The sequence below is a fragment of the Lucilia sericata genome, unplaced genomic scaffold (genome assembly GCF_015586225.1).
Source record: "Lucilia sericata isolate MDLA Ls3-8-SP2 unplaced genomic scaffold, ASM1558622v1 Contig000181F_arrow, whole genome shotgun sequence".
In the NCBI taxonomy this organism is placed as follows: Eukaryota; Metazoa; Arthropoda; class Insecta; order Diptera; family Calliphoridae; genus Lucilia; species Lucilia sericata.
Genome location: NW_023994209.1, coordinates 146,351 through 166,802, shown reverse-complemented (window position 1 = coordinate 166,802; position 20,452 = coordinate 146,351). Strand labels below are relative to the sequence as shown.

Sequence of the window (20,452 nt, the reverse complement as noted above, 5' to 3'; positions counted from 1 at the left end):
GTACTCTATAACATATTAAAGACTATGGTATGGACATACCATAGTGAAGACTAAAGTCCCGATAACAGTATAGATATATTACCCTGAATTTAATAAGGATTATAGTACTGAATCCTCTGAAAATAATTCCTTACTCAAAATTCATAAGAAATTAAGTTGGTCACATTACATCTCCTCTATGAGCAAACAATTAATTGTCTTCCTTAGCAAAATGTTAAAAAACTACAACCAAAAAAAATATAAAAAACGAAGTGGAAAAAAGTTAAGAAAAACAATCTTGAAAGGAACATAATACTGCGACACAACTAAACGTGCCAAAAACATGACTACAGAAAAACTGCCTCTCGATGTTGTTGGTTTTCTTAAGATTTTGCTTAGTGGATGGTGGACGGATGGCTGAATGGTTGGTTACTTCATACGTTCCTTTATTTTGTGGATGACTGGATAGCTAGCTAGCTAAAAAACTGAATCGCTGGTTGGTTCAGTTTAGTTCGGTTGGTTGGTAGGTTTTTTTTTAATGTTCAATGTTTTTGTGCTTCTTGGTTGATCGCGCGTCTCCTCCTCCTTGAGGCAATTAGGAAATTATTGCTTAACTTTAAAATTCACTTGATTAGTGGAATTAAAGTCACAATGATATACAAAACATATTTTGTAATGGTCCAAAAAGACATCTTCTCAGTAGTATGTAGTAGTACAACAACAAACAAACCGGGCACAAAAGGAATGCAAAAAAGAAAACCTGCTGTAACCAGTCATATAATAAGTTCATCATGTCATTTTAACTACAGGGTTGTATTTGATACCAGTAAAGAAAAAAAATTCAACTGAAAATTATTATGATATAAAAAATTCACCATAAAAGATAAAAAAGATAACTGTCTCTTCATTGATGATAACCTTAAGATATTAAACAACTTGGTAATGCTGTGTTTGTTGGTGTTTTCTTTTAGTGGTGGCAAGATGACGAACCAAGAAGAGATGATATAAACCAGTGTCCAAAAGTTTTTTTTTTTAAATTTTAATGATTTCAATTTCTTCGTTACTTTTTTTGCCTTCCTTTTACTACTTAGATTCATAGTGATGTAAAAGAAATATTTTGTTGTTTTTTATTATTATCGCTGGAAAAAATCAAAGTCTGTAATAATAGAGCATGTACCAGCATGCCAGACTGCATACAATTTCACTGAAATCTCTTCTGAAAAAAAGCAAAGTTATGCATCTGTATTTTCTTATTATTTTTTGCGTTTTTAGTAAAGTTTCATTATAAGTTTTGCGAATATAAAATTTTCTCTGACAAACATCAAGTTTTCAAAAAATGAAGAGAAAAAAACTTAAAATCCTACACGCTGTAATCTGCAATTATTTCTAGCTGTTTTTATATTTTTTATACTTTTTTTCAAGTACGTTGTTGTTGGCTACATGTTGCAATCTGTCTTTGTACAGCAGAAAATACCAAAAACAACGAATAGGAAACAGTAGTTCTCATATACTGCAGACAGAGATGAAAATCTTACGAGGTTTTAACCATGATCTTTGAATATGCGTTTGGTGCGCTTTTTTTGCAAACCGTAAAAAAGTGGCATTTCAATGTTAACATTTTCAAATAGACAGATGAATAGATGAAATGTTGTTGCAGCAAAAATTCTAAAAACAAAAAAAAACAAAAATACGTGCGTACATGTTGCTGCTGCGAGTAAAATTGTTGTTGTTACTTGTATAATGATTAAGGTATACAGCAACAAACGTTTTAACTTACAACATTACATTTATGTTCTTTTCTTTTCTCTTCTCCTCTTTTGCTAGATCTAGCCATTTTACTAATTATAAACCGTAAGAAAACGTTTTACTTTACAATTGTGTCATACATAACGCAGCATCATTCAGCTTCCTTTTGTTTGCCACAAAACATTGCTTACCAATTGCAGCAACATCAGTAGCTGCAACAAATGCAGTTAAAAGCCACCTGAAGGTGCACCAACACGTACGCGGTCTATGCAGTAAAATTGTTGTTTAGTTCTTAAATAAATGGTCTGTTGATCGGCTAGGCACGGCTACCTTTGGCTACTTGTTTAGCTAAAATCCTAGTTACTGGTATTGTGTTTGCCTTTGTTTTTCTTTCCCTACTAGTATTTGTTCTTCTTTTTCTTTGCCAGCCAACCCGTCCATTCATCTGATTACAATAGTGATTGGCTGCTTTTCAAATAAAATTCTATAACAAAAAAAAAAACTAAAGATTGACAGCCTGCTGACAGTATGTTCAAATACTTACGATAGATTTTCATGTTTCAGTGTATCTATCACATACATATAAAGCCTTTAACTTTTCATGGTCGGCTTTTTTTGGCTAAGCCAGACAATATCCAACAAAAACCAAAAGGAAGTCGAACTAAACGTTATTAAACTTATATTTAATAGTCTGAGTTGATAATCAATTTTTACACTGTGAGAAAATCTAATGACATTTTATCTTACTACAGTCGTCAAAATCGGTATTTCCAGGAGTACAGATAATTTTTATATTCATAATTTTGAATAAGTATATTTTTCTGAAAATGTGGAAATATTCAAAGATGTTATGTAATTTCAGAATATTTTCTGCCTTTTTATTTAATTTTCCAGTTCGATAACTGAAATAGAATTGAACTAGAACTGAACTAGAACTGAACTAGAACTGAACTAGAACTGAACTAGAACTGAACTAGAACTGAACTAGAACTGAACTAGAACTGAACTAGAACTGAACTAGAACTGAACTAGAACTGAACTAGAACTGAACTAGAACTGAACTAGAACTGAACTAGAACTGACTGAACTAGAACTGAACTAGAACTGAACTAGAACTGAACTAGAACTGAACTAGAACTGAACTAGAACTGAACTAGAACTGAACTAGAACTGAACTAGAACTGAACTAGAACTGAACTAGAACTGAACTAGAACTGAACTAGAACTGAACTAGAACTGAACTAGAACTGAACTAGAACTGAACTAGAACTGAACTAGAACTGAACTAGAACTGAACTAGAACTGAACTAGAACTGAACTAGAACTGAACTAGAACTGAACTAGAACTGAACTAGAACTGAACTAGAACTGAACTAGAACTGAACTAGAACTGAACTAGAACTGAACTAGAACTGAACTAGAACTGAACTAGAACTGAACTAGAACTGAACTAGAACTGAACTAGAACTGAACTAGAACTGAACTAGAACTGAACTAGAACTGAACTAGAACTGAACTAGAACTGAACTAGAACTGAACTAGAACTGAACTAGAACTGAACTAGAACTGAACTAGAACTGAACTAGAACTGAACTAGAACTGAACTAGAACTGAACTAGAACTGAACTAGAACTGAACTAGAACTGAACTAGAACTGAACTAGAACTGAACTAGAACTGAACTAGAACTGAACTAGAACTGAACTAGAACTGAACTAGAACTGAACTAGAACTGAACTAGAACTGAACTAGAACTGAACTAGAACTGAACTTGAACTGAACTTGAACTGAACTTGAACTGAACTAGAACTGAACTAGAACTGAACTAGAACTGAACTAGAACTGAACTAGAACTGAACTAGAACTGAACTAGAACTGAACTAGAACTGAACTAGAACTGAACTAGAACTGAACTAGAACTGAACTAGAACTGAACTAGAACTGAACTAGAACTGAACTAGAACTGAACTAGAATTGAACTAGAACTGAACTAGAACTGAACTAGAAATGAACTAGAACTGAACTAGAACTGAACTAGAACTGAACTAGAAATGAACTAGAACTGAACTAGAACTGAACTAGAACTGAACTAGAACTGAACTAGAACTGAACTAGAACTGAACTAGAACTGAACTAGAACTGAACTAGAACTGAACTAGAACTGAACTAGAACTGAACTAGAAACTGAACTCTTTTTTAAATCAGTAGTCAGCATCTGGGACCGGGGATATATCAGTCATTGACGTACACAGAAACGTATAAACCGTGATATGTTACTGACTACTGGACTTTGTGTTTTAAATTCATTCCAAAAATATTCGTATATTTATCTGCAACATATACATACATGTATATATTATTTTCACATTCTCTACCTTTCAGTTATTTTCAATTAAATTTTATCAAATTGCTAGCATTCAAACTTTTTAAGAGTTTGTTATTCTTTGAAAACCCCAAAAAATAAATCTCATTTATTTACTCAAATACAGTTCATACATATGACCGACCACCATACAAATTCATATATAATATTTACGTATGCCCTCAAAACTAATGGTGCTTCAAACTTAAATTGAAAAGTATTTTCTTTAATAAAAACCTTTGCGTCTGACCATAGTCCTCTGTCCAACCATTCCCCTTAAGATTGTGTCAATACTTATAGGACAAAATGGACGTTTTTCCTATTGCTATTCGTAAAATCATAAAAAAATTCTTTTCATATTTTTCGGCGAAAACGTAAATAGAAGTAAAAGAAAAATCATTCATTCAATTTAATTTTATACTTTATTCAATGACCTGTACCAACTGACGTAGACGAAGAGGACTATAACTTTTTTACCTTTTTTTATTATTATTTGTATTTGTTGTCCATTATATGTCTTTATATGAAAAGAAGGAAATTTCAGACAGTTGTCGTACTTTTTCCTATATAAGAATTCTGCTATTTTAAAGCTTAAAAAACTGAAAAAAATTAAACAGTCTGTAGTCTACAAAAATTCAAGTGGCCACTTTATTTAGGAAATTTAAAATATTTTTTAGGGGTTTTTTCTACAATTTATTTCCGTTTGAAATTTACAGAAATTCATAAAAATTTGTTTGTTTTTTATTTTATTTTTTGTGGAAAAATAATCTACATAAAATAGTACTAGACATGGCATGCCATTGATTCATTCAGTCACAGTCACCATTCAGTAAGTCAACATTTATTTGTATATTTATTTTGGTAGCCATCACAGCTAGGGGGAGGTAGGTAAAGTTTTTACACACAAAAGGTGACAGTAATGGAAATTCTTGGGGTTGTTTATTTCTTTATATACATTTTTGTTTTTCTGGGGATGGTTTTGGGGGGTCATTTTCAAAATGATTTTGTAATGTGTTAAAGCTTTTAATTTAGGTGATTTATTTAAGTTTCATTTGTTTTTCAGTTTTTTTGTTTTATTTGTATAAGTAAAGCGTGTTAATACGATTTAATGAAATTTTATCAAAATTACTATTAAATTATTTACTTTTTAGCATTTTATAAGTATTTGTATATTTTCACACTTCTCTTCCTTTTTTATTGTTAAATATTTTTTAATAGGATTTCCAAAAATGTTTAAATGAACTTTAGCATTTGTTGAAGTTTTCTTTTTTTTGCATTTAAGCATTGACTTTTTTCATTAAAACTCCTTTTTAGTTTAGTTTTGTAGCTTAACTGCTGAATATATGCAACTTTTTTTGTTAAAAAAAAGTTTTAACTACTTTTTTTGGAAGGAAACTTTTTGTTGTATGCTAGTTTATGTAAGTGCAGAGAAGTCAAAGAATTTAATGTTTTGTGGGAAATTTAAACTAATTTATATATTTCATTAAATACTAAATGGGAATTATTTTTAATTAAATGTTTAATTGGTGGTATGAATATTCTTCTTTGTTTAATATATTGTGCTTAACTGTAACATCCTATATCTTTCATTACTAAACTACTTATAAGTAAGGTATCTTTTTCATTTTCCAAATATTTACTTATCAACCAAATGTCTTCTGAATTTTTTTGGCATAATTACCTGAAAATATAAAAATATAAATATTTATTAGTTAAAATAATTTACTAGTTTTCTTAAATATTTTCTTTAAATGTTAAATTTGCTCATAAAAGATTCGTCAAATTGTTGAAATCTTTTTAAACGGCCTATTTCAGGAAAAATTTGGCAAAAAATTTTCTTTAAAATAACTTGTAGAAAACTCGCCAAAAAGTAATCTAATTATTCATCGAAAAGTTTATTAATTATGGAAATCTAAATATCTAAGAAAATCGTCGAAATCTTTTTAATATAAACGACCTATTTCAGGAATAATTTGGCAAAAAATTCTCTTTGAAAAAACTTAATGAAAAGTCTTAGAGAAAATTCGCCGAAAAGTTATCTAATTATTCGTCGAAAAGTTTATTATTTATGAAAAACTAGTCGATAGAATTCCTAAAATCTAAATATCTAAGAAAATCGTCGAAATCTTTTTAATATAAACGATCTATTTCAAGAATAATTTGGCAAAAAAATTCTTTTTGAAAAAACTTAATGAAAAATCTTAGAGAAAATTCGCCGAAAAATTATCTAATTATTCGTCGAAAAGTTTATTATTTATGAAAAACTAGTCGATAGAATTTCTATTTATAAAAGTATTAATCAAGATTATATTTAACAAAAATAGAAAATTCGGTGAAGAGTTTGCCGGTATTTGAAAAACTTGTAGAAAAATTGCAGAATTTTGTAGAAAAAAAAAAAATAAATAAAAATGTAATATAGAAAACTCGTCGAAAAGTTTGTTAATCTCGTTGAAAATGTGTCTATAGAAATCTCGTTAGTAATTATTCTATTAGAAAATTTGCCAATTATACGAACATTTTCACAAAAGTCGTCGAAAAATCTATTCGTCAAGTATTCTTTTTTTAGGAAACTCGTCGAACTATTATTTTTTTAAGAGAGATAAGAAAGTTAGTTAGAGTTAAGTTAAGTTAGTTAGATGTATTATATTTGTATTAAACTCGTCGAAAAGTTCGATAGTTTCCTACTTTTGTAAAACTTGTCGAAAAGTTTGTAAAGTGTTTATAAAAATAGAAAACTTGATAGTTTTAGTAAAACTTGTCCAAAAGTTTTATTTTTTCTAGAAAAAATTGTAAAATGTATATAAATATAGAAAACTCGTTGAAGAGTTTAATGTTTTTATAAATCTCGTTGAAATTTTTATTATAGAAAACACGTCGAAAATTATATTTTTTTTAGAAAACTTTCCTATTTTGTATACGAACAATTTTCATTTAAACAAAACTCATCGAAAAGTTTCATCTTAAAGTATTAATTTTAAGAAAACTCGTCGAAATATTATTTTTATAAGAAAAATGAGAAAATTTTTATATTTAAAATAAACTCTTTTATATTAAGCTCTTCGATAAACCAGATATTCAAAGAAAACTTGTTGAAATGTTTTACAAATACAGAAAATTCGTCGAAACGTTGGATACTTTCGTAAAACTAATTCAAATGTTTACAAGTATAGAAAATACTTTGAAAAATTTAAAGCTTTTGTAAAATTCATTGATACGTTTTATAAGAATAAAAAATTTGTCGAACGATATGAAATTTTGTAGTAACGAATTTTCATAAACCAAATCGATAGTTTTTAATTTTTGTTAAAATGAATGAATCCTTTCTTTAAAGTTCATACCATTTAATGTCTATTCATGGAATCACTCTCTATACAGTTGGGAATTTTCGTAGAGTAGTTTTTATTTCTTGTTAGTTTTCAAAGTTGTTATAATGCGACACTCTACACAGACTCCATTTTATAAAAATTGAGTTTTATTTGTCATTTGCAAAAAGCGCAATGTCATTATTACAAAATATCCTTTTTTTTCTTCTAAAGCTACCAGCATTTTATGCAGAAAAGTTCCTATTTTTTTCATTCATTCAAGTACAAAGTAATTTCTGTTGTCAGCACATTTTGCTATACATATAGAACCCAAAGCTGTATAGCTTTCTCTTTCTAGGATTGTATTGTAAACTCTCTAAGTTTGTAGTATATTTGAATGAACAAAACAAAAAACAAAAATCTAATAAAAACAGACTCATGAAGTTTTGTAGCTTTTTGGATTGAAATTAAAGATGCAAATAGACAGCTGTTTTCTTCATGTTTAACATTGTCATTGTTGTTGTTGTTTTAAGAGTGTTTTTGTATGTAATGACATTAGGGTTGCCAATCCTTTTTCCCAGGACACATTTGAGTGTGTGTGTGTGTGCAAAATTTAAGCTTGAATTTATTTTAATCTGTCTTTTTTTGCAAACATTTATGTATTTGTATATACATACATACATATAAATGTGCTTGTATGCAAAAAGTATAAAGTTCCTTGTTTTATGATATATTTTATTTTTTATTTGGGCAATTGTCGCTTGTCTCTAACATTTCACTGTAAAAAAGTTTTATTTATGTTTTTATATATTTTTGTACAATATGCAAATTAACTTGGTTATTAAAAGTAATAGTTTATCTTTGGTTCATAGTGAATAGAGTCGTGATGATTTTGAAAACCCTTTTACATTCATTAGTTTCAAATTGTTATAAAATTGTTATTGAGAATATGTAGAGAGAAATTTTAAAGTTTCACAATTATTTAATTTCGTTTGGGGTAATTTGGGAGTAAATAATTTAAAAAAACTTAATTTTTTTTAGATTTTAAGAAATCTTGATATTTAAGTGAAATTTGTTTTAAACAGAATATTCACTGATCAATTATCAGATATAAGAACTAAGAGAAATTGAGTATGTGACGTGTAAGTGAAGGAGGGTTGTTGAGAATTACTTTTTTGTTTTTGTAAAAATCGATATTTTTTGTTCAAAGTTCAAGATTTTCGTGAAAATATGACACTTTTGTGAATATTTTATAATTTTGTAAAAATTTTTTATTTTTGTGAAAATGGGGATTTTTTGTTCATAATGGTGGTTTTGTTTGAAAATCGAGATTTTAAAGTATGATTTCAAACTATGATTTTAGTGAACATCTATGATTTTAGTGAAAATTTATGATTTTAGTGAAAATCTATGATTTTAGTAAAAATCTATGATTTAGTGAAAATCTCAGAATTTAAAGATAATCTAAGATTTTAGTGAAAATCTAAGATTTTAGTAAAAATTTCAGATTTTGGTGAAAATTTCAGTTTTTTGTAAAAATCTAAGATTTTAGTGAAAATTTAAGATTTCAGTGAAAATTGAAGATTTCAGTGAAAATCTAAGATTTTAGTGAAAATTTAAGATTTTAGTGAAAATCTAAGATTTTAGTGAAAATCTAAAATTTTAGTGAAAATCTGAGATTTTGTTGAAAATTTAAGATTTTAGTGAAAATCTAAAATTTTAGTGAAAATCTAATATTTTAGTGAAAATCTAAGATTTTAGTGAAAATCTAAGATTTTGGTGAAAATTTAAGATTTAGAGAAAATTTCAGATTTTGGCGAAAATTTCAGATTTTGGTGAAAATCTAAGGTTTTAGTGAAAATCTAAGGTTTTAGTGAAAATTTAAGATTTTAGTGAAAATTTGAGATTTTAGTGAAAATCTAAGATTTTGGTTAAAATTTAAGATTATAGTGAAAATTTGAGATTTTAGTGAAAATCTAAGATTTTAGTGAGAATCTAAGATTTTAGTGAATATCTAAAATTTTAGCGAAAATCTAAGATTTTAGTGAAAATCTAAGATTTTGGTGAAAATCTAAGATTTTGGTGAAAATATAGATTTTGGTTAAAATTTCAGATTTTGGTGAAAATCTAAGATTTTGATGAAAATATAGATTTTGGAGAAAATTTCAGATTTTGGTGAAAATCTAAAATTTTAGTGAAAATCTAAGATTTTGGTGAAATTTTAAGATTTTAGTGAAAATCTATGATTTTAGTGAAAATCTATGATTTTAGTGAAAATCTATGATTTTAGTGAAAATCTAAGATTTTAGTGAAAATCCAAAATTTTAGTGAAATCGTAAGATTTTAGTGAAAATCTAAGATTTTAGTGAAAATTTAAGATTTTAGTGAAAATCTAAGATTTTAGTGAAAATCTTAGATTTTAGTGAAAATCTAAGATTTTAGTGAAAATCTAAGATTTTATTTTTGAGTGAAAATTTAAGATTTTAGTGAAAATCTAAAATTTCCGCCAAAATCCAAGATTTCAGTGAAAATGTACAGAGAAAATCCAAGATTTAAGGGAATAACTAAGATTTAAGTGAAAAACTAAGATTTTTGGCAAAATTTGGGATTTAAAATTCCGAGGTTTTAGTGAAAGTTTTGTGAAATTTTGATATTTTCGTCAAAGTATGTGATTTTACTTTAGTAAAAATTCCAGAATTTATAAAATGTTAGCGAAAGGGTTAGTGAGTTAGTTATTAGAAAGGGCCTGTTGGGCTCTACTTTACACGAGTCTCTGGTGGAAATTGAAATTCAGGAGGCTGCCACAAATTGCTGTCTATGAAAGTTTTCTTAAAGTTTTCTTTTTGAAAACTCTTATTTATTGCAACCAGAAATCAATGTCCGTGGTGGTCTTCGCTGCTAAAAGTTTTTCAGGTTAGTTTCGTGACATTGTCCCAATCTTCATTGCCATGTTAAACTGATGAATCAATTTCATTTAGAACTCAAATCGGTCCATGGCCACATATGGCCTGACTTTGTGAGTGTCCTTTCTTTAAAGAAAATTTTGATCTCCAAACCCAAGAAGGTATGCTTCTGCCTTATACCAGATTTAAAAGTTCTAGAAAGTTCAAAGCTTAATAGTGCACATTTTTATTTTCGATGGAAAGAAGTCATAGAATTTTTGACAACCACTGCAATGTTATTCTTAATAAATAATCTCATAATATCCATGGGAATTACAAATTTTGAATGTCGTAATACCCCAACTTCTTATGCATACTAAAGCTATTTTAACTTTTAAATATTTTCAATTACAATTGTTTATTGAAAATAAACAAGACAACTTATTAAGTCAACAAGAAAAATTAAATAATTCATTGCTACAACATACAGGTGTTACCCATACAAAACGATGTTTTATAGCCGTCATACAAATGTCACTGTCATTTCATTACTAACTCCACTTAGAATTTTTAATATAAATACAAAATTTTCAATTTTGATTGCCACATAAAATATTTAAAAGCAATTGATGGCTGACTGGCTGGCTACACTTTGCAAACCCTTATAATTTTGTAAAATAATCAATTTTGCATAAGAATGGATGTCTTTGAACTTATAGAAACAATTGTATTAGAGGGCAAATATAATATAAACGCGATAATTTAAAATACTTAAGGGCGGTTTATAAAACATTATGTTCATGAAGAAAAAAAACGAAATTTTAAAAACGCTTAAGCACGTTTTCTAAAACATTGTATGAGTATATCGATTTTTATTATTTTCAATTTAAATTCCTTAAATTTCATTTCCCTTAAATGCTTAAATTTAATTTAAAATAAATAAAATAATCTTTAGCAATTTTAAGTTTTCTGTAGCTTTCTACACATACATACATGGGTAGTATTATATCCTTTTTAAGGATTTTAAATCCAACCATAAAACTGTTAAATTTTCTAATAACATTCTACAGTATAAAAGGATTAAATGTGAACCCTTCTTCATCATCTTAGTGTTATTTTTTTTAAACTTTAACACAAACACGTTGAAATCGTAAGAGGAAAAGGATGAAAAAAACTATAGTGTTTTTACACTGACGTACACACTAATATTGGTACAAATTTATTTTACATCCACACACACACACACTTGTGTTATGAAACCAATGAAACCACCCCTGCTGCCTGCAACATTAAATACACATTAGATTCCTTTAGAAACAACATTCATCAAGGGTTTGTGTTTTTATTTCTTCAATTTTTTTTGTTTTTCTTCATGCATGCATGCATGTAAGTTGTATTAGTATGTTTTTTGTTGTTCTTATTTTATTTTTGCAATAACAAAATCACACTTCCACTTTTGAATGAGTGAGTGTGTATGTTGCAGGATACATATGTTTGTAAATAAAACAACAACCATCTATATCCATATGTTACATTGTTTATGAGTGTGTGTGTATGTTTTTAAATTTATGTTTGTTTTGTTGTTGTTTGTTGCTTGTGTTATTTATCATTTATGTTGTTGCTATTTGTTGTGTATTTAGAAAATTAATCTATTTCTTTATTTGATGCACAACATCTCTTCAATCCTTAAATTACACCCTCTTGGCCCTCATTTATTTGTTTGTATTTTGTGTTTCTTCATTTATTCAACCATTCTTTCATTTGTGCTTTACAATAAACTTAATCACTTCCATTTTGTTGTTGTTGCTGCTGTATTTGTTATAAACATGTTTATATGATGCAGTTGTAGGCAGATATTAAGGAATGTATTCATCCTTTGAGAATTGTTCTATATGAAAATACATGATTCGGATAGCAATAATAGAAGTTGTAGAAAGTAACCGATTTTTGGTTTAGAACTTGTTTATTAAAAAGCTTTTATTGCTTTTATTTCTATGTTGTAATTCCCAAAGGTATTATCGAAGGTTAGGTAAAAGTGGAGCCTTTTCTAAAAAAAACTTCTATTTTAAGGAGCAATGAAAAATCAACATTTCACAGTCATGTTTCATTTCTTAATCAACTATATGTATTCATTTTATGTCAGTTCCGCAATGTCGAAATACTAATGAGTCGAAAAAATGCATTAAAGCTGTTCGGGAAAACTTCTATTATAGTTGTTCATAAAAATTCTTGGTTTTTATTAGAAAAGTTGCTGATTTTTAAAAGGAACATTTTCAAGGAATACTCTAGACCAAAAGAAAACAGAAAGAAACAAAACCAGTAAACTTTCCAGCTGGTTTTGTTTCCTTCACATCTGTGACCTTTCATAAACTAGGAAGGTAATGGGTTTAAATCCAGTATAGACAAAGAGTGAGAAATGAGCTTTCTGGCTGGTTTTGTTTTTCTATACATGTTAGAGCCTTTCATGCTTCTGAAAACTAGAAAGCAACAGATCTCAAATAGAGAACGATTTGCCTAACTCTATCTAAGATTAAAAGCTTACTGTTTTTGGTTAATTAGTTCGAAAGGAGCATGTATATGTACAGTAGTTTTTCGATTTAACGAACCTATATGTTGTCAGGCCTGTTCGTTAAATCGAAAAGTTCGTTATATGCAGTTCTAACTCGAAAGTAACTTTTGGGTACATAAATAATTAAAATTACATAAAATCTAATATATAAAAATATGTTCCATGTATTTTATAAGAATTTTATGAAAAACTAGCAATTTATATCACAATGTAAAAACAATAAAGAAATTTGAAAAAACTCAGTTTATTTCGTATAACTAATCTACGTTCTGGAAAAGCACTCGGACGACATAATTCTTAAAGAAGCTTAAACCCAATTAGGAAATAGATTAATGTAAAGTTATTAAAGCGTTTCATTGTTTCACAGTTTCATTGTTTTCATTCTTTGAAATATCTGAACCCAAAGTTGTATAAAATATTTTTTCCTTTATTTCACAGCTATTCCTGTAAATATCCTTTTTCCAAAAGAAAAACTATTTATATTGTTTATTCTATAACATATCGTTTCTTACAATTTCTTAGAATTGATTTTTATTGGAAAAAATTATGGTCACAGTGGGGACTTGTTAGTTTGGCGAAAAATAAAAGCGAAATGTTAAGGTATACGATTGGCAAAGTCTTTATTTTGAACACCAATTTCTATGTTTTCAAATTCTGAGGCCAAATTCGGGTTGAGCACGAGCTTCTAGAAAAGTATACTTTGGCCTCTCTAAACATTTTTTGTTCCGATTTTCTAATTCGATCAACATTAGTTTTTGCGACATTAAGGATTGTAGATTTGATTATCTCATATTTTTGTATAAATCTTTAATAAAAAATCTCAGATTATCTAGATTCTTCATTTTACTAAATTAGAAAAAATCAACTCTCGAAATCCATATTCGAAAGCAATGGAAAAGTAAATACCCCTCCTAATAACGTCAAAGCTTTCCTGACATGATTTTTAGTTATTTTTGTTAATTTAACTCTAATTTAAATTATTTTATTTATATTTGTTCGTTAAACTGAGTACAAAAAATATTTTTGTTCGTTATGTAAGGTACTCAATGCAAAAATATTGATATTTCGCTAAATGCGATGTTCGTAGAAACGAATGTTCGTTAAATCGGAAAACTACTGTATATATGTATGTCTTCATATCCGAAAACATACATCCAGATCTTTATCAGGCTTGTTGTTAGCCCTCTTACCAGTACCTCAGGTGGGAATCGAACCCACAACCTCCGGTCTAGCAGAATAGAACACTAACCTACCGGAGGTTGAGAATTTGTATTGTGATGTTGTAAATTCCGAAATCATATTCATTTCTTAATCCTCTTTTTGCTTCTTAGTGCTCTTGATCAATTATCAATTTTCTAAAATTGCATATGCTCTATTATCTAAGTCTCTCACTGAACAAAACGAAGAAGGAACTTAACTTTTAATTTTTCCCAATCACTTCGTTTAGTTACTTTTTAAGAGCGAATGATGTGAAACTGCTTGTGAATTTCTTTACTTAAACAACCGCAACTCATAGATTTGACCATAAATTTGATCGGTTGAAAACTACCAAACTTATAGTTTTCGAGTTAAAACTTCAAAATTGGTGCTTTTACGCATCTTTTGCTCTTAACGAGGTGATAGAGGAAAACTAAAAATATATTCGTACTATGGACTATCATAATCGACTCAGAATCACTTTCTAAGTCGATTTAACTATGTCCGTTCGTCTGTATGATCATATAAACCTTGTGCGCATGGTACAGGTAATGAAAATTTTATGATATTTGGCGTAAACACTTCACCCATTGACGAAGCCTATTGAAAATGATTAAAATCGGTACCCAATACAGCCGTACCCCCGGATAGTAATTTTGAGCTCATTAATATGTTAAATGTTCTTTTATTTCTCCAAAAAATAGTCCAAATTTAGTTTTATATAAGTCTAAAATGATCGGGACTCATTTGACCCAAGTCCTTATATGTTTATGTGATGTTTATATAGGTAACAAATGAAAGCTGGAAAAGGCTGTTGCATGGCGTAGTCGGGATTTCATTAACACTCATCAAGCTCGAAACCCAGTGGCATTTTCGTTATTTTATATCGTTTTAAATATGACAAAAATAGTGGTTTTGCAACTTTAGGGCATGATATCTCAAAAAACTGATGTGAAGATGAAATTCTGAGACCAGATACGAATTAAGCACACCTAAACTCTTTCGTAAATTATACACAATTTGATTTTTGGGTTAAAAATTTGTTGGGCTGTCCAATTGAAATGTGGATTAATATAGTGTATATGATTAGTGTTTATGCAATTATGGGAATTTTCCTTCGACTTTATGTTTTTATACCCTACACCACTTTAGTGGGGAGGGTATATTGGGTTTGTGCTGATGTTTGTAACGCACAATAATATTGATTCTATATACCAACCTTAAATTAGACCAATCGGCTTAAAATCATTTTCTGAGACGTCCCAGGGACGAAGCCTATTGAAAATGGTTAAGATCGGTCTATTATTTCACCTAGCCCCCATACAACTGAACCCCTGAAAAGGGCTTGTAAACTTTATAATCAAACTACAGTTCGCAATTTTGAAGATAATTCAATGAAATTTGATACATGATCTTATATTGTACCAGAGACGAAGCCTATTAAAATTGGTTAACATCGGTTCATTATTTCACCTAGCGCCCATACAACTGAACCCACCGAATAGGGCTTTTAGGTTCATAATTATGTTTAATATACTCCTATCTCGATAAAAAGCTGAAAAATCAAGTTCAATACTAGTCTTGATGAACCTCATGATTTTTTTAATTATAGTGCCTCATTTGACCTCATTTTATAATTATAGCTCCTATACAAAGCCCTTTTCAAAATATGACTTAAACATCCACAATTTTATTCAACAATAAATGGCTTAAGTATATCTGAAGCAAGGTACTATTCCACTTAAATGCTGTATTATGAAAACTAAATCACATTTTATTTTTATAAGTGGTGTAGGGTATTATATGTTCGGCCTCGCCCGACTATAATTTCTTACTTGTTTTTTACTTTGAAATTAAGAAAATCGGAAAGCTGTATAGCTCTTCTTCGTCCGACGTATAATAATTAAAACGCTATTAATCCTACAACTGATTTTAGTAGTAGGTATTTGAGATTCGATATCTGAATATTATATTCATTAATATCTACTTTTAGCTTAAGCCAGGTTATTATTTAATAATGTAAAATAAGTTTTAGCCGCAGTTCTTTTCAATGTTATTAAAAACAGTTAGATTGCAATTTAATTGCTCTCCTATATAAATATTTTACAATTCCAATTACATACTTTGTCTATATGTGAACATTTGTTTAGTTGTATTGCAATTTAATGGGAAATTTAAAGCTGTACATTATGGAAAAATGCAATAATATTACATATTTACTGTAAAATATTAAAATAAAATTATATTTTATAGCCAATAAACTCTGAAATGGTTTACTAATTAAATCAGAAGTTGTAAAGAGTTAATTCTTCTGCCAAGATTTTCCAATACTACACAATGATGATAATCAGTCATACATTTTAAGGTACATTTTAAAATTTGAAATTTTCAACTTAATGGGTTTTTAAATTAATTGTTTTCTTTTTATCGTATATAAGTTATTAAAGGGAAATTTGGTCTGATTATTACCAATTGCAATGAAAAAGAAATTTCTATTTGAAACCTAATATCAGCTAAAGTATCAGATATCCATTAGTTACCATTGATAAATATTTTGTAACAATTTATATTGCAAATGTACCGCAATATTTACAATACATATATTTAAGACAAATATTGACATATGGCGAAAAATTACTTTACAACTAATAATCACTATATTACAATTTTCTATGACAACTTTAATATAAATATTTCAGTATATTATTTAGTGGGTGTGCCAAAAGTAATCCTTTTTTAATCATATTTATAAAATCCTCACGAATACATTCCTTAATTCCACTGCTTAAATATGCATTTATTTTCATACTCATATTAGCACTCTTACACACACTGATTAGTAAATACGATGGCAAAAAAAAAAAAAAAAACGTAAAATTTGAATTAAAAACATTTTTCAATTTGTTTAAATACCTTTTCTAAGCATCCCTCGCGGCATTGCTGGACACGTATCGTTGTGGCTTGCTGCTTTTGCTGTTGATGCTGCTGCTGCTGTTGTAGTTGTTGTTGTTGCTGTTGTGTGGGACTACTTGATGTGAATGTTGCACATAAGGCAATGACCATTAGAAGGGTTAAAATTTGTTGATTTGTTAAAAACATTTTAAAGCTTAATTTAAAGCTTCTTGTTGTTTTCGCAAACCACTTCATTTTATTTGAATATTTTATTGCAAAAAAAGGGGAATTTGTTATAAACAAATTTAATTTGAGGTATTTTCCCTAAGGATTAGTATAATTATTTTCTTTTTTTTTGGCGTTATTATTTAATTAAATGTTTTAAGCATATTCTTTAGCTACACAAAATTTTTTAATTTAATAAATTTATTATTATTATTTTCATTTAAAATTTAAGGAAATTTATGCAAAAACCTTTTTATATGGGTTACAAATATTTATTTGTTATGATTTATAGCTCTATATGTAAATTTTTTATTTTGCAAACAAAAAATTTTTTTCTACTAGCACAAATTTTTAATATTGAATACTTTTTGGCCTAGATGACTTTTAGCTGCAAACATATTTTAATGAATTTTATGGCTGACAAAAATTCAATGCAATTTTTTTTGTTTTAAATTTATATAAAATCAATTTTTATTTATATATTTTGTTTTAAATTCTTTTTTTTATATCTGTATGAGTGTTATACCGACGGAGTTTTAAAAATCTTATACACACGCACAGTTTAAAAACAACCGAAACCTCAGGGAGTCTACACTAAACTGTGTTTTGCAGAAATTTTCTACATAAACCCATAAAAAGAGACCAATTTCATTAGAGCATTACTGAACAAACTACACAAAGCATACACACAGATAGAAAGCATACATCCAGTCAGTCAAGCAGTCAGTGAGACAAGCAGTCAGCCAGGCTGCCAAATCGACAGACAGCCAGTTATCCATGCAGCCAGCCAGCCATTCACACAATGTAACCAACAGAAGATACTTTTTTTCCATTCCGGGCATGCGACATAACAATACGACGAAAGCCTTTTTTCCCCAAAAAAATCCAACAAAAACAGAAAGAAAACATAAGAAAATGCTCTCCTCGGTCAGGTGTATAAACCCAGCTACGCTTATTGGATTGTGCTGGGAGAGACCCAAACAGACGAATCCATCCATATACGAATCCAATTCAACATAAACAACCACTCTGGGAGAACTAGTGGAGATTTACAGGAATTGTGAGAACAGCAACAAAAGCTACTAAAATAATACTCACTGGCAAAATAACCTTCGCTGAGGTTAAGTGAAGTTAGTTGTGTGTGTTTGTTGTTGTAGCCCTTTTTTGGAAAATAGGCCTGTTTGTTCTAGATACAGTTTAATGAGATAGATGTCTGCAAATAGATATAGATAGATGTTTATCCCCCACACAAAAATATCTATCAAAACAATTTACAGACTGGCTGCAAAGTAAACACAGCGCACACGCCAAAGCAACACGGACAAGTTGCAGGGGCAAGCATTCCGAGTTCCAACAAGAATTATCACACTGGTCTGATTAAACTACCCCTGTCTAATTCGAATACAACCATTAGCAACTCATACTTGTTGGTAACAAACCATAAAACCAATTCGAATACAACTCTGTAATGCAATTTAACCAACAAGTTCTAGTTGGAAGTAAACAAGTTGGATTATTAATTCCTTCAAACGCCGCTATTTAAAAAGCGCCACTTTACAACAGCACAAAAATGCTTTCAAGATATTTCAAAATAGACCAACGAACGACATTCATCATTGTTGTGTGAGGATGTATTTGCCGGTTGGTTTTTCTCCACCAATGTTGTAAACATGGAATTTCCTTTACGTTCTTTAGGCTTTTTATAGCAATTGTTTAGCAAAGTAAATGTTTTGCCCACTCGTGACTAGAGGGCATTTAGGAAAACTTGAAAAAAAAAAAAAATAATAATTTTCATATTCTTTTGTCGTTGTTGGCTGTTTTAGAGAGATATGGATAATTTTAGCCAAAACCTTTTCCTCTTGGCCAGAATTTAACTTTAAGAACACCAAACAAACTCCTGTTGTAGTAATAATATTTGTATAAAAATATTGTCGATCTGTTTTTGTTATAGTCGTTTGTCGTCCGTCGTTTGTTAAACATTTTGTTGTATTTTGCCTCATTATCTACCACTTGACTTTCTTTATCTTTAACTAAGCAAGAAATAAATTTATGACCTGTGCTTTGTCTTCAACTGGTTAAGATGTAAATTCACTTTGTTTGGGTTTTTAGTTAGTTTTCTTCTCGTTTTGTTTCTTATTCTTTATTTTACAACTGGGTTTACACGTGTGCAGGAATTTTAATGTTTACAATCTGAAAAATTTGCATATTATCTAAAGTACAGAAGAAAAAAAATTGTACGACTAAAGATGTACAACAACAAGCTGTAATAGAAAAATGGAAAAATGAGAAAAAACGATTTCATATTTTCTAAATTTTTATCTCAACATATTAAAAATATAATACAGTAGCCTTTTTCTGTTTGTGTTTTTGGTCTATATTAGATTTGAATGGTTTCAAATGGAATGGGTTGCCAGTCTAGGAGGTTTTATAGACAAAGAGAGAGATGAGACAGATAAGCCTTAAAATATACAAAAATATCAGGAGAAATTATATGTTACATTATAAATTCCTTGCAAAAGGATTCATATTTTTGATAGTTCTGAAGGCTTAGTTAGTCATTTTGTTTGGGATTTGAACCCCAACTACAGTATTGACACTCATTTAAAATAAAAAAACAATTCATTAGTTGATCGGCATCGTTGTAACTTTTAAAACGATGGCAGATCAACTCGCACTAAGAGAGGCATTAACACTTCTCCTTATACTTAACTAGTATATATGTATATACCTAAGCAGTCTTTCTGCTTGACTCTGGTATTCAGACTGCAAAATGTTAACTACCGACGGCATTAGTATTATTTAAAGTTTAATTCTAGTAAAGAACTATTTATTTCTAGTTTTAGTTAAGTTCTAGTTCAGTTCTAGTTCAGTTCTAGTTCAGTTCTAGTTCAGTTCTAGTTCAGTTCTAGTTCAGTTCTAGTTCAGTTCTAGTTCAGTTCTAGTTCAGTTCTAGTTCAGTTCTAGTTCAGTTCTAGTTCAGTTCTAGTTCAGTTCTAGTTCAGTTCTAGTTCAGTTCTAGTTCAGTTCTAGTTCAGTTCTAGTTCAGTTCTAGTTCAGTTCTACTTCAGTTCCAGTTCAGTTCTAGTTCAGTTCTAGTTCAGTTCTAGTTCAGTTCCAGTTCAGTTATTTGTTAGTGTAAAGAATCTGAGTCAAATTTAATCTTATTAATTAAAGTAAATTTAAGAAATCTGTAAGATCAGATACTTTCACATGTATTTCAAAATTTCAACTTTGGCAACCCTGCACTAGCAACATTTGCGTTTCGTTCCCAATAAAAGGTTAATCTATTTCTCAAAGAT

At 29.0% G+C, this 20,452-nt stretch overlaps 1 protein-coding gene across 1 annotated transcript in view; it reads right to left on the bottom strand.

The window, feature by feature from the left end:
• LOC119601638 overlaps window positions 1-17,734 on the bottom strand; it is a 129,260-nt gene extending 111,526 nt beyond the window's left edge. Inside the window, exon 1 of the mRNA XM_037952694.1 lies at window positions 16,950-17,734. Within this exon, the coding sequence (XP_037808622.1) occupies window positions 16,950-17,183 (234 nt within the window). The 5' untranslated portion in view covers window positions 17,184-17,734. The remainder of the gene's footprint in view (window positions 1-16,949) is intronic.
• Between the last annotated feature and the right edge of the window lie 2,718 nt (window positions 17,735-20,452).